The sequence below is a fragment of the Haliotis rufescens genome, unplaced genomic scaffold, assembly GCF_023055435.1.
Source record: "Haliotis rufescens isolate VD_foot unplaced genomic scaffold, xgHalRufe1.0.p SCAF_131, whole genome shotgun sequence".
Lineage (NCBI taxonomy): Eukaryota > Metazoa > Mollusca > Gastropoda > Lepetellida > Haliotidae > Haliotis > Haliotis rufescens.
The window spans coordinates 118,107-134,354 of NW_025963815.1; the positions used below are offsets into that span (position 1 = coordinate 118,107).

Here is a 16,248-nt window from a genome sequence, read left to right on the forward strand (position 1 = left end):
TACCACGTACTGGACACTCGTCATCTTGATAGAATGCTGCTGTAAACACAAACTGTACATGAATACCACGTACTGGACACTCGTCATCTTGATAGAATGCTGCTGTAAACACAAACTGCACATGAATACCACGTACTGGACACTCGTCATCTTGATAGAATGCTGCTGTAAACACAAACTGTACATGTATACTACGTACTGGACACTCGTCCTGATAGAGTGCCGCTGTTAACACAAACCGGACATGTATACTACGTATTGGACCCTCGTCGTCCTGATAGAGTGCCGCTGTAAACGCAAGCTGTACATGTATACCATGTACTGGACGCTCGTCATCCTGAAAGAGTGACGATTGGGTTCAACATCACATTCAAGATTATTGCACTTATATAGCGACATACATGCACATGTGTGTGTGGCTGCTTGTACTAGTCCAGACTAATGCTGATTTTATAGTGCCGGCCCACTGAGATACCATGTTGCAGATTAACATAGATACCTCACTAAGGCAGTACTTCTTTTATCCCCTAATGCCAAGCTACATGGAGGTAGGAACGTATGAGGAGACTGACCTCCTCGGGACACAGCGGGTGGGTGGCGTTCATGAAGTGGCCGCAGATCATGGGGAAGATGATGCTGAAGCGGTGCTGGGCCGGGAACTCCATACACTGCTTGAACTGGTGCTCGAACAGGTTCGTGTAGAAGCTGCAACACACAGTATCGGGTCTGAGGAATTCAGTTCAATATTTACATGGGAACTTCTTTAAACATGATTAACCTTACACAAAAAAGTTTAACAAATCATCAGCGATCATCAATAAAGTATACTTTTGGAACGAAGTCAGCTTGTCTGTTATCATCATAATTTCCTGTTGTCTATTCTTAGTTCAAGGAAACATTTCGCTTAGCTTCAAGGTTAAATATCTATTTGTAACAACTTAGCCTCAAACCAAAGTGAAACATTCAAATCGAAAAGAGAAAATTATGACCAAACTTTGTGTGAATGACATGTAGATCTAACCAAATTACTTCAGAGTTGACGTCATTTAATATGTCAGCTATGAAATTACACTACACTGAACATGATGTTGAAAGAATAAAAACAAGGTAATTTTCTTACATTTTTTTAAATTGTTGGAAATTTGGACTGACCAAATATGGGGGGATACTGGTAATGGCAGTTTCAAAGCCCAGCGGAAACACTGCACTGAGATAGAATACTGGTTTTCAGCAACCCATGGCTACTAACGGGATTGGGTTGTCAGGCTCCCTGTCTTGGTTACCGCATCGTCATGTTCATCATCCAATTCATAATGATAGACATGTCCAGCCATTAGAACAGGTCCACCCCATCAGCAGATGTCATACCCCTACCTATAGGAACAATTTGTGTTCTTGTCTTTTGTTTAATGCCACAGTCTGCACTTTTCCAGCTACTTGACGATGGCCTGTAAACAATGGGAGTCCAGACCAGAAAATCCAGTGATTGATATTGTGAACAATGACCCACGTCGCTGGGGTATGATGACATGGATCATTCGAGTCACCGGACCTGACTACCCGATTCCATCTGGTCCCTTTCAAAACCAGAGAAAGTTGGTGAGGACCTATTCTAACCCGGAACCCCATGGGGTCACACCAAGACGACACAACACTTACCAGTATATAGAGAGGTCGCCTGTTTCGTTGAGCAGCTCGTCCAGGGCGTCGACCATCTTGGTGTGGAAGATGACGGTGTTGAGGTGGCGGGCCAGGTCGCGGTGGTCCTTCAGGATCAGCCCCGCTTTACTCATGCTGGTGTACGACTGGAACCAGGCCATACTCATCATGTCAAGAGGACTGTTCCAAAGTTTTAAAATTAAGGGGGTTCTAGGTCTTCTCCTATAGTGTTTGAATTCTACTTATTCTAGGGACACAAAATCTTTCTCATTTAGCAAGGACCCAATGAATCATGCTTAATTTCAAACACTGGTTCCATATGTTAAAAGATAAGTCAGTTCATATCAAAAATATAAACACAAGTGGATTAAAGTTTAAAACTCTGACGCTTGCATTAATGGTTACTGTCTTTGTTTAATGTCACACTCGGCTATATGACAGCAGCCTGTAAATAATGAAATCTGGACAAGACAATTCAGCAATCAACATTGTGAGCAACGGTATCCATGCCATCGGGGTACGCTGACACGCAATCAGCCCAGTCACTGAGTGGATCCCCTGATCTAGTACGTCGCCCAGTCACTGAGTGGATCACCTGATCTAATACGTCCCCCAGTCACTGAGTGGATCCCCTGATCTAATACGTCGCCCAGTCACTGAGTGGACCACCTGATCTAATACGTCGCCCAGTCACTGAGTGGATCCCCTGATCTAATACGTCGCCCAGTCACTGAGTGGACCACCTGATCTAATACGTCGCCCAGTCACTGAGTGGATCACCTGATCTAGTACGTCGCCCAGTCACTGAGTGGATCACCTGATCTAGTACGTCGCCCAGTCACTGAGTGGACCACCTGATCTAATACGTCCCCCAGTCACTGAGTGGATCCCCTGATCTAATACGTCGCCCAGTCACTGAGTGGACCACCTGATCTAATACGTCCCCCAGTCACTGAGTGGATCCCCTGATCTAATACGTCACCCAGTCACTGAGTGGACCACCTGATCTAATACGTCGCCCAGTCACTGAGTGGATCCCCTGATCTAATACGTCGCCCAGTCACTGAGTGGACCACCTGATCTAATACGTCGCCCAGTCACTGAGAGGATCACCTGATCTAGTACGTCGCCCAGTCACTGAGTGGATCACCTGATCTAATACGTCGCCTTGTCACTGAGAGGATCACCTGATCTAGTACGTCGCCCAGTCACTGAGTGGATCACCTGATCTAGTACGTCGCCTTGTCACTGAGTGGATCACCTGATCTAGTACGTCGCCCAGTCACTGAGTGGACCACCTGATCTAATACGTCGCCCAGTCACTGAGTGGATCACCTGATCTAGTACGTCGCCCAGTCACTGAGCCGATCACCTGATCTAGTACGTCGCCTTGTCACTGAGTGGATCACCTGATCTAATACGTCGCCCAGTCACTGAGTGGATCACCTGATCTAGTACGTCGCCCAGTCACTGAGTGGACCACCTGATCTAATACGTCGCCCAGTCACTGAGTGGATCACCTGATCTAGTACGTCGCCCAGTCACTGAGCCGATCACCTGATCTAGTACGTCGCCTTGTCACTGAGTGGATCACCTGATCTAGTACGTCGCCCAGTTACTGAGTGGACCACCTGATCTAATACGTCGCCTTGTCTGACCAGCACAGGTTGTGGGGGACCTAGTCTACTCTATAATGGATGATGGTTACTGAGTATTGCAGACATCCATGTTGAAGGGATGAACTCACCTGCAGCCGAAACCAGTCCAGACGAAGTCCGCGGAAGTCAAACAGCTCATTTTCTTCAACTGATAACATACATAACAACATATTACAGAGTTATGGATCATGAATATTTTGTGGATATTTTAATGAAATTGTGTGCTCAGTCCTCACTACAAAAAACATCCCTCATAAAATTCATCTGTCCTAAATGTTTTTGTTCAGTATATGTAAACATTTCTGACAGTGAAATATGGGGTTTTATAGTGCTCGCACACTGAGATACCATGCCACAGTTTAACATGGATACCCCACTCAGACACTGACTCCGAGCTGACCAGTCCTTGTTTTAGCCTCTTAATGCCGAACACCAGGTAGGGTAACAACAAGTACCATCTTTTAACATCTTTTGGTATGAAGTGGACAGGTATGGAATCACCAGCCTTCTGGTCACTGGACAGACGCTCTATCCACTAGGCCACGGAGGCGGTCAGTAGGCAGGTGGGCCCAGACCAACAGGGTTTCAATGACAAAATAGAAGAACTGACAGCTTCACTTAATAACATGAAAACAAAATTTATACAAAATCAACATTCGCGACACAGCGGATCCAGTGGGGTGAATACAGTTCTCTTTCAAGACACCTTACATCCACCGATCCTGTGTGTTGGTTCACGATGTCAGTTGTGTATAGTGTGCATCACTTCACCATCCTTGACCCACATTTGCTTTAAATTAATGAAAATCTATGTTAAATACGAAGTTAATACTTTCTGGGTTACAAACAGAAGAGTGTGTCCCTGATCTTGCTCACCTTGTTTGACTGACAGGGCAGATATTGTGTTGTAGAAAGACGACAGAATCACAGATTCATCTTCTGGGCACATTGCAAGATTCTGTTACAGACAAAATACGAGGTGAATATGAATCAGAAAATTGAGACTCAGTGCACAGGGGAAGGTATTCATGGTTCGGATCCACTAATTACCACTGGGAATAATTGGCCACCAAAATGAACACCATACAAGACTTCCAACACAAGTATCCCGAGTAAAAAGCTACATGAAAGGGCTACTATCACGGCGATACTATTGTTTGCATTTCCCCATCCATATAAGGTATGTCAGAACATGTGATGATATTGCCATTTCTTGGCAACAAAAAGATCTTGTGTCTAACAGTAAATATTACAGTGAACACAACTTATTCAATTTACTGTATGTGACCATCCATGAGATAAGGGACCTTACGAGTGAAAAATCACATTTTGACTTCTTATTATATTCTAAAACTACAGTATCTTCGGATCGAAAAATACAACCAAGCGTTAGAAATTGCTACTAGTCCTGTAGTGATTGCCAAACTAACCAATAGTTCAGGTGGCATAAGGACCAGTAGAAATTTGCCATTTTTAGCTGATATTTTTGAAACAATGTTTTGATTACATGACAAACCTACGAGGGAAAAACAAGATATTTGTGTACAGACGTCACAGCACAATCATATCCTAGCACCTATAAGATCTCTTTTCTCCTGGTGTCACATTTAATGAATATGATGAAAAAGAGCTTCTTAAAAAACCCAGCTAAAAAAGCATCTAAAGAATGTGCTGATGGACGTTGAACTTAATGAACATAGTAGTACAAACAGTTTCAATCAATAGCTGGACCTGTGACTATGTGAGGTGAACAAGGACTTGCCTGGATGAGCTGATTGAGATAGACCGCGTCGTAGCCCATCAGGTATTGCACATAGTAACGCTGTATCACCTGGTTGTATTTCTTCACCAGCCCTGGCAATGTGTAGAAAACTTTGAAATATTGTTGTATGACCATCAGCTATTTCTACAATCACTGTATTGTTGTAATTAGTTTTAGGAAGCAGCATGTAGTACAGCCTTATGAGGGGCGGTCGGGTAGCCTAGTGGTTAAAGCGTTCGCTCGTGACGCCGACGACCTGGGTTCAATTCCCAACATGGGCACAATGTGTGAGGCCCATTTCAGGTGTCCCCGCCGTGATATTGCTGGAATATTGCTTAAAGCGGCGTAAAACCATACTCACTCACTCACTACAGCCTTAAGGATTGATAGACAGGCTAGTAATGGCCATTTGCTTTTGTCAGTTGGTGGGACAAGATGACCCAACATGAAAGATTGCATCTGTTCCAGGCAAGGGAGGTAACTGACTACAAAAAAACAGTTTCCACACTTGCCGAACTAGGCTGAGTTGTAGTGCCACCAGTGGCGATTACGATAAATGTCTCTTCTGTGTCTCTCTTATTGACCAATCAGATTCAACCTCTCATATCACTTGTATTTGCTACAAACGAAATAGCGGCGCCCACTCAAGATGATCTGATCAATAATCAAGGTCAAAGGTGCAATCACTTGAGCATCTTGATCAAAGTCATGAAAGATTTGGAAAACACCTGTCGATGCCAAGTTGGTTCACATGCTTTGCAATTTTGAGCCTAGTTCGGGAAGAGTGGAAACACACAATGTCACATGGTAGCAGTTGTTTAATTGGTGTATTAAAGTCACAAACTGTTTTGGATCTACTGAATCTTCTCCTCACCTTTCAGTTCCTCCATGTAGAACAACAGTTCCGGGAGCTGTCTGGAAAACAGGAGAAATCAGAACAAATATGACATAAACTATAATTTCAAACACTGCCACATCACTTATGTTGAAATTGCAAATAATGTTTGGATTGTCAGATTATGTCCAGTGTTCTGAATGTGCCTTAATTGTCTGGGTTCTGACTCCTGAATACACACCTGTCGTAGAAGTCCTCCTGGGACAGCTTGATGTTGTGACGTTTTGACGGCGGGTTGACGACATGTCGCAGCAGCCAGTGGATCTCATCCCGGGCCATCGACAGCCCTTGTACCACGAACATGCCCTGAACACAAACACCATGTCAGCTGTAGACTCTATCTCCCCTATAACCTCCCTTACACACAAACATCATGTCAGCCATAGACTCTATCACCCCCTATAATCTCCCTTACACACAAACATCATGTCAGCCATAGACTCTATCACCCCCTATAATCTCCCTTACACACAAACACCATGTCAGCCATAGACTCTATCTCCCCTATAACCTCCCTTACACACAAACATCATGTCAGCCATAGACTCTATCTCCCCTATAACCTCCCTTACACACAAACACCATGTCAGCCATAGACTCTATCACCCCCTATAACCTCCCTTACACACAAACACCATGTCAGCCATAGACTCTATCTCCCCTATAACCTCCCTTACACACAAACATCATGTCAGCCATAGACTCTATCTCCCCTATAATCTCCCTTACACACAAACATCATGTCATCCATAGACTCTATCTCCCCTATAACCTCCCTTACACACAAACATCATGTCAGCCATAGACTCTATCTCCCCTATAACCTCCCTTACACACAAACACCATGTCAGCCATAGACTCTATCTCCCCTATAACCTCCCTTACACACAAACACCATGTCAGCCATAGACTCTATCACCCCCTATAATCTCCCTTACACACAAACATCATGTCAGCCATAGACTCTATCTCCCCTATAACCTCCCTTACACACAAACACCATGTCAGCCATAGACTCTATCACCCCCTATAATCTCCCTTACACACAAACATCATGTCAGCCATAGACTCTATCTCCCCTATAACCTCCCTTACACACAAACACCATGTCAGCCATAGACTCTATCACCCCCTATAACCTCCCTTACACACAAACATCATGTCAGCCATAGACTCTATCTCCCCTATAACCTCCCTTACACACAAACACTATGTCAGCCATAGACTCTATCTCCCCCTTTATACAGACATTGCTAGATACAGTGAACGTTAATGTTCGGTAATAAGATATTGGTGGATTGTGAATGTTTATGTTTGGTAGTGAGACATTGCTAGATACAGAGAACGTTAATGTTTGGTAATAAGACATAGGTGGATAGTGAATGATATGTTCGATAATAAGACATTGGTGGATAGTGAACGTTAATGTTCGGTAATAAGACATAGGTGGATAGTGAACGTTAATGTTCGGTAATAAGACATCGGTGGATAGTGAACGTTAATGTTCAGTAATAAGACATCGGTGGATAGTGAACGTTAATGTTCGGTAATATGACATCGGTGGATAGTGAACGTTAATGTTCGGTAATAAGACATAGGTGGATAGTGAACGTTAATGTTCGGTAATAAGACATTGGTGGATAGTGAACGTTAATGTTCAGTAATAAGACATCGCTGGATAGTGAACGTTAATGTTCGGTTATAAGACATCGGTGGATAGTGAATGTTATGTTCGATAATAAGACATTGGTGGATAGTGAACGTTAATGTTCAGTAATAAGACATCGGTGGATAGTGAACGTTAATGTTCGGTAATAAGACATCGGTGGATAGTGAATGTTATGTTCGATAATAAGACATTGGTGGATAGTGAACGTTAATGTTCAGTAATAAGACATCGGTGGATAGTGAATGTTATGTTCGATAATAAGACATAGGTGGATAGTGAACGTTAATGTTCAGTAATAAGACATCGCTGGATAGTGAACGTTAATGTTCGGTAATAAGACATTGGTGGATAGTGAACGTTAATGTTCGGTAATAAGACATCGGTGGATAGTGAATGTTATGTTCGATAATAAGACATAGGTGGATAGTGAACGTTAATGTTCAGTAATAAGACATCGGTGGATAGTAAATGTTAATGTTCGGTAATAAGACATTGGTGGATAGTGAACGTTAATGTTCGGTAATAAGACATCGGTGGATAGTGAACGTTAATGTTCGGTAATAAGACATCGGTGGATAGTGAACGTTAATGATGGAACTGAGGCATAGCTAGATTCACAGCCTCCACTGTATCATTATTCACCTTTGGCCCCAGCAAGCCAGGCTGGTCTGAAAACACCAGGGACAGTTCTCGCAGCATGGTCCGCAGGAACTTCCGCCGCTCACGGTGCACCGCGGGGCTGAAATCAAAGTAGGAAGTCAAGACCCCGTGGTTACCAGCATTGTGCATGTGATATTGTGTCACATGCACAAATTACATAAGCCACACAGTTTGCATATAGTGAAATGTTAATATCGAATTCTCCCTAAATTAAGGTTTTGTATCGATATTGACATACTATCATGGTTGATCATATTTTCAATATCTGTTTGCATGACTCACTCAGTCCTGTGGTTTAACATGACCTGGGGCCCGTTCCACAAAGCGAGTTTATTGCTACGATGATCGTAAGCCTTCGTTAAAGTATGGGTGTTACTATCAACTTAGAGCTAAGCTCGCTTTGTGGACAGGGCCCTGGGCATGATGCACTGATGCCAAAACCTCAGCCATTATAAATGAACCATGCCATCATAAGTAAGCGTAATTTTTAATCTATGATATCTCAGTGAAACTTCTCAAATTTATCTCAAATTTATATAATCATACATAATTGTAAAGCATGTGATTCTATTAATTGAATTATATGCATTTTTTCCAATTTTTAATCCAATTGTAACTGACAAGTCCCTGCCGAAAATATAATAGTTATAAATAGAACAGGCAGTTGCCAGGCAACACTAGTTCAGGTAGCTGTAGTCGTGTCTTGCCATGTTGTTTACAGAATGGACTCCACGAGTCCTCCTACATGTTTTTCCTGATACACAGCTCACATTTTGTTGTGTAAACAGCTTTTATCAAACTGCATCCCTGTTCACAAAGCAGTAAATGGGTCCCAGGAAGGGGCTGACTGACAACTTTCTGAATTCTGTGGCAAAAATATTTGACTAAAGAGTACCGGTACGTGGAGTTAGTTTTGGAGATCGATGCTCATGATGTTAGTCACTGGATTGTCTGGTAGAATTGACTGACTGATTGCTGTCATGTAGCTGGAGTATTGCTGAGTGTGGCGTTAAACAAAAAACAAGCATCTTGTTGCAGTACTCACGCTGTCTGTAGAGCCAGGGTCTGCAGCTCCTTCACTTCTGTCACCCGCTTGTGCTGGATGTTGTGGCTTAAAAACGTAAATCCTACTATAAACATCTTCCTTCAGATCAGTAGCATTTTTAAATTCTTTAAAGATGGACATATACCTCCCCTTAGATGATTGTCAATAATGACTGTCTGTATGCACTATGCTCCTCCATCAAGAGTCCTGTGGCAAAATGTTATCATATCAGTACCCAATAGTCTTGATAACCAACAAATATCAAATTGTAAAAGGGACTTCAGTCAATGAAATTTCACTGCATATTCTGGATTTCTTGTAATGCAGCCCCCAGGACGTACCCCTTCAGACTGTCGAAGAAGTTGACGACGTAGCTGTGTATGTGCAGCACCTCGTCTCGGCACAGCTGGATGATGTAGGCGGAGCTGAGGGCCGTCTTCCACAGGTCCCACGCCTTCGCCTCCGACACATGTTGGTAACACAACATCAGCCCAACTGAAACACAGACATAAAACCAACTGAAACACAACCAACATAGGCCTGTATGAAACACAACCAACATAGGCCGGCCCGAAACACAACCAACATCAGCCCGACTGAAACACAGCCAACATCAGCCTGACTGAAACACAGCCAACATCAGCCCAACTGATACACAACCAACATCAGCCCGACTGAAACACAACCAACATCAGCTTGACTGAAACACAGCCAACATCAGCCCAACTGATACACAGCCAACATCAGCCCAACTGATACACAACCAACATCAGCCTGACTGAAACACAACCAACATCAGCCCGACTGAAACACAACCAACATCAGCCTGACTGAAACACAGCCAACATCAGCCCGACTGATACACAACCAACATCAGCCCGACTGAAACACAGCCAACATCAGCCCAACTGATACACAGCCAACATCAGCCCAACTGATACACAACCAACATCAGCCCGACTGAAACACAACCAACATCAGCCCGACTGAAACACAACCAACATCAGCCTGACTGAAACACAGCCAACATCAGCCCGACTGATACACAACCAACATCAGCCCGACTGAAACACAACCAACATCAGCCTGACTGAAACACAACCAACATCAGCCGGCCCGAAATACAACCAACATCAGCCCGACTGAAACACAACAAACATCAGCTGGCCCGAAATACAACCAACATCAGCCCGACTGAAACACAACCAACATCAGCCGGCCCGAAATACAACCAACATCAGCCCGACTGAAACACAACAAACATCAGCCGGCCCGAAACACAGCCAACATCAGCCGGCCCGAAATACAACCAACATCAGCCCGACTGAAACACAACCAACATCAGCCAGCCCGAAACACAACCAACATCAGCCCGACTGAAACACAACCAACATCAGCCCAACTGAAACACAACCAACATCAGCCGGCCCGAAATACAACCAACATCAGCCCGACTGAAACACAACCAACATCAGCCCAACTTAAACACAACCAACATCAGCCCAACTGAAACACAACCAACATCAGCCGGCCCGAAATACAACCAACATCAGCCCGACTGAAACACAACAAACATCAGCCCGACTGAAACACAACCAACATCAGCCGGCCCGAAATACAACCAACATCAGCCCGACTGAAACACAACCAACATCAGCCCAACTGAAACACAACCAACATCAGCCCGACTGAAACACAACCAACATCAGCCGTCCCGAAACACAACCAACATCAGCCCAACTTAAACACAACCAACATCAGCCCAACTTAAACACAGCCAACATCAGCCCGACTGAAACACAACCAACATCAGCCCGACTGAAACACAACCAACATCAGCCAGCCCGAAACACAACCAACATCAGCCTGACTGAAACACAACCAACATCAGCCCGACTGAAACACAACCAACATCAGCCCGACTGAAACACAACCAACATCAGCCTGACTGAAACACAACCAACATCAGCCCAACTGAAACACAACCAACATCAGCCCAACTGAAACACAACCAACATCAGCCCGACTGAAACACAACCAACATCAGCCCGACTGAAACACAACCAACATCAGCCGTCCCGAAACACAACCAACATCAGCCCAACTTAAACACAACCAACATCAGCCCAACTTAAACACAGCCAACATCAGCCCGACTGAAACACAACCAACATCAGCCCGACTGAAACACAACCAACATCAGCCAGCCCGAAACACAACCAACATCAGCCTGACTGAAACACAACCAACATCAGCCCGACTGAAACACAACCAACATCAGCCCAACTGAAACACAACCAACATCAGCCCGACTGAAACACAACCAACATCAGCCGTCCCGAAACACAACCAACATCAGCCCAACTTAAACACAACCAACATCAGCCCAACTTAAACACAGCCAACATCAGCCCGACTGAAACACAACAAACATCAGCCCGACTGAAACACAGCCAACATCAGCCCAACTTAAACACAACCAACATCAGCCCGACTGAAACACAGCCAACATCAGCCCGACTGAAACACAGCCAACATCAGCCCGACTGAAACACAACCAACATCAGCCCAACTTAAACACAGCCAACATCAGCCGTCCCGAAACACAACCAACATCAGCCCAACTTAAACACAACAAACATCAGCCCAACTTAAACACAGCCAACATCAGCCGTCCCGAAACACAGCCAACATCAGCCCAACTTAAACACAGCCAACATCAGCCCGACTGAAACACAGCCAACATCAGCCCGACTGAAACACAGCCAACATCAGCCCAACTTAAACACAACCAACATCAGCCCAACTTAAACACAACCAACATCAGCCAGCCCGAAACACAACCAACATCAGCCTGACTGAAACACAACCAACATCAGCCTGACTGAAACACAACCAACATCAGCCTGACTGAAACACAACCAACATCAGCCCGACTGAAACACAACCAACATCAGCCTGACTGAAACACAACCAACATCAGCCCGACTGAAACACAACCAACATCAGCCCGACTGAAACTCCATCTCTCACTCCTTAAAATACAAATACTTCCTACACAATGCTAGTAGGGGTGAAACGATACAGCAAGGTCATGATATGTATCCAGTGTTCGCGGTAGGTTTTTGTACAGTGCGTGCGGAATGAAATAATAAATTTTCAATTCAAATATTTCACGTGTGAAGTTTTTATTTCAATAAAATCAGTAATCAGTACTAGTACAGCTAATAATTATGACCAAGCTTTAACTTACGATCCAGTTTTGATAAAATGAACGTTCAATCATTGATAAAATAAATATGACTGTTGTTAGCACATGCCCATGTGTCGAAGTTTTCTTCCGTCGCTTTGTTTATGATCGTTCATTTACTGACTACAGTATTCCCTCGTTATTGCGCCCTTCAATATAGCGCTAACTCGGTTATAGCGCGCGGTAAAGCATGGCTCCCAAAATTTACAAACATTTTCAATAAACTCAAGTTTTCCAATGACACGATGTTTTCCCCCATCTCAGAAAACATTATCAGCTGATCACCACGATCACGTAACACCGGAAACACCAGTCAATAAATCCGAACAGAAGTACGCAATTTAATCCTGTTATAATAATATCTGGTAATATAAAAAAATGTTCATTGTTTATCTGGACGAATGTTTGCAATATATTTTTTAATTATATTCAAAATTTCATTCAATAATTTCGGCGAAATCGTATGCGAAGTGATCGGTAGATCGCACAACTCACCGTTATTAACAGCAACCACGGTCAGATTACCGCTATTGACGCCTTGAAACGAACTTTAGTTGCAAGAGTATGGATACACATATCATATATGCCGTACCATGACCCGTTAAAAGTCATATTTTAGGCAGTTTGACAATTAAATGTCAAAATAACAATTTCGCAATCAAAATACATGTTGCGCGGGAAGTCCCTACGGTGACTGGTCAAAATCGTTACATACGTCAAAATATATATCCTGCATACAATCTGTACCAAAATGCCATGCTTGTGGTTCCTATAATTTTTTTAAGTATATATGGCGGAAGCTGCAACTAAAATAACACGTCATTGGAATATATTATTCCTGATAAAATAATAATTTCGGATACAATTTCTTCCGACCATTGCATCAAATTTCTTTAGAGTTGTATGACTGGGTACGTTTTAACTGAATCACCGGTAGATTGGGAGGAAACGTGTGCACAGCTGATTGCTATTTCCGGCTTAGTTTACGAGAAAATACACACGGTAATCTTAATCTCTGCATATAAAACAATGCCTTTGAGAGCAGGAAATACATTTTAAATGGTATATCATCATGTCTAGTGATGTTTTATATCAAATTTCATACTTTTATTGACCAAGTTTGTTACAGATATATCTGCTTATTCACCTGAAGGGATTCGATGTGTTTGGTTTTTTAAAGCGCAAATTATACTTGATAAATCGATAAATAAATGTATTGCTTGTAAGCTGGGTTCTGATTGGATGAAACGATCGACTTCCGGGGAATTCCATCTATAGTAACAAATGACGTCCTGTGTCTGAGATAAGTTATTCCGTTTTCCAAAGACCATATGTAGAAATTTAAAGGACGCGATTCAAAGCGCCATCTGGCCACATTCTATTTTTAGCAATGGGAATTTCAAGGTTTTGATTTATTTTCGTCTGAACATCGTAAGCAGGCTATCAGCTTTCAATAGTTTTGTTATTTTATGGTATTAATACAAAATTAAGTATATCACAATCTGTGCGTGCAAAACACGCATGCAAAATATTTTTTGCGTGTTTATATGATTTTAATGCGTGGAAAGCGCAGGTTTCTGTGTTAACGCGAACACTGGTATCACGATACATCTTATCACAAGGAAACATCTCCGCAATAAATATTTCAGAGCAGGATCAAGAGGAAAAAGCTAGCTGTAGCCACATTTTCGAAGCTGCTATTTTTAGTAGTGAACTTATTACAACACATTTTGTGATATCTGACGGAAAAAAACGCTGATGTTGGGGTCATTAAATGAGTAGTAGGTAATTTATTTTAGCAAGTGTGTAGTCTTGCATCGATACAGTAAAAAATGTATCATGCATCGTATTGTCGGAAACTCACGATGTACCGGTGTATCATTTCCCCCCTAAACGTGACAGGGACTACAAGTTCAGTGGACTAAATGCTTCTAGACGCACTCACATATAATCCACCGCTCCATTATGTCCAGCGAATGGTATTCACACTGAATCTGAAACACACAACAAACAGGAATGAAAAACATACTCAGCTGATGTAGTTATTGCAGCAAATAGACTGTGACGATAGTGATGGCTTGTCACAATGTAAGTCACAAATCAAGGAATGTCAGCTTAATACTGAAGACAAGTCTGAAGGAACATATCGGGAGTACCTAGCATTCTCAGTGGCCAATATTCGGCACCTAATATGAAGTAAATGTTGCTAAAACTCCCCAAAGTTCAGTTACAGATACCCTAACTCTATCATAAGTCTTAACTGAATATTTTATAGCTTTGCACATGTGACTTGGTTTGACACTATTGCATATAATGCTGTGTTAGAATACCTTTAAATGCAAGAATATATTATCTTACAATATTTGGGCACATAGTTTAAGATCCTAGACTCTGACAAAGCGAAAATTATAATCAGGATAGTTTGTGAGTCAACCCAAAACAAGTGGATCCTGACAAAACCAAAGGAGGCAACTCAACACAGTGGTAAACTAGATGATAATGGTGATAACCAGTGATTACCCACCATGTCTGTGTTAGGGACAGTGGACATCTTTGAAGGTTCCGACAGGAGGCTAAGGAACTGATGGTTCCGCATCTGTTCTGCGGGGAGGTTCCGTCGAGGGTAGACGTCGTGCAGCGACAGCAGTGCTGGCATCAGGAACTGATCAACCAAAATAAATGTGTCCCATCATTTCAACTTTGCAAGGAACAGATTAAACAGGTCTGTCAAAATTCGCCATTAACATTAAAGGATACATAACATCACTACTTGAAGTTTCAGTGGTCAGCAGTCCTTGTTGAAGTTAAACCCCATTTTACCTCACCTCACATTCACCACATTTCAACTCACATCAAAACAGCATTTCACCGTATCTCACACTAAACAACATTTTACTTCAACTTATGTTAAACCCAATTTCACCTCACCTCACCTTAAACCCCATTTCACTTTACCTCACATTAAACATCATTTCACGATAAACCCCATCTCACCTCAAGATAAACCCCTTTTCACCTCACCTCATGTGCCAACCCATTTCACCTCACCTCACATAAAACCCTATTTCATTTCATGTTAAACCCCATTTCCCTTCACATTAAACCCCATTTCACCCACGTTAAACCCCTTCTCACTTACCTCAAAATAAACCTCATTTCACCTCATGTTAAACCCCATCTCACCTCACCTAACAGTAAACCCTCATTTCACCTCACAATAAACCCCATTCCACCTCACCTCACAGAAAACCTCATTTCACCTCACCTCACAGTAAACCCCATTTCACCTCACCTCACAGTTAACTCCATTTCACCTCACCTCACCTCACAGTAAACCCCATTTCACCTCACCTCACGCTGTGATAAAACTGGAATAATGTTAAAAGCGGCGTTAAACCCAACTCACTCACCTCACGATAAACCCCATCTCACCTCACCTCACCACACGTAACACACGGACAACATGTGCTGCAGTATGTGCAGTGTTTAACTCACCCGGGAATGTGGCACAAACTCCTCCGATAACTTCTTCATGGGCATGTCATAGTCCAGGAACATCTGGCCTAGACGCGGGTACGCAAGGTCACTGAAAGAAACACCAACTGGTTAATTGAGCATTCATAAGCAGGTGAAAAGAGCAGCCTTCATAT

The 16,248-nt window shown here is 42.9% G+C and overlaps 1 protein-coding gene across 8 annotated transcripts in view; it reads right to left on the reverse strand.

Annotated features, from left to right (window-relative positions):
• Positions 1-16,248, reverse strand: part of LOC124143141 (nck-associated protein 1-like) — a 65,801-nt gene that overhangs the window by 39,179 nt on the left and 10,374 nt on the right. For all 8 annotated transcript variants that reach the window (XM_046511969.2, XM_048394891.1, XM_048394887.1 and 5 more), the window contains exons 6-18: positions 16,094-16,184; positions 15,123-15,260; positions 14,544-14,592; positions 9,690-9,843; positions 9,349-9,414; positions 8,286-8,382; positions 6,156-6,280; positions 5,954-5,994; positions 5,080-5,171; positions 4,194-4,275; positions 3,407-3,465; positions 1,660-1,805; positions 573-705 (exon numbers count right to left, since the gene is read on the reverse strand). In XM_046511969.2, coding sequence (XP_046367925.2) covers positions 573-705; positions 1,660-1,805; positions 3,407-3,465; positions 4,194-4,275; positions 5,080-5,171; positions 5,954-5,994; positions 6,156-6,280; positions 8,286-8,382; positions 9,349-9,414; positions 9,690-9,843; positions 14,544-14,592; positions 15,123-15,260; positions 16,094-16,184 — 1,273 coding nt within the window. The remainder of the gene's footprint in view (positions 1-572; positions 706-1,659; positions 1,806-3,406; positions 3,466-4,193; positions 4,276-5,079; positions 5,172-5,953; positions 5,995-6,155; positions 6,281-8,285; positions 8,383-9,348; positions 9,415-9,689; positions 9,844-14,543; positions 14,593-15,122; positions 15,261-16,093; positions 16,185-16,248) is intronic.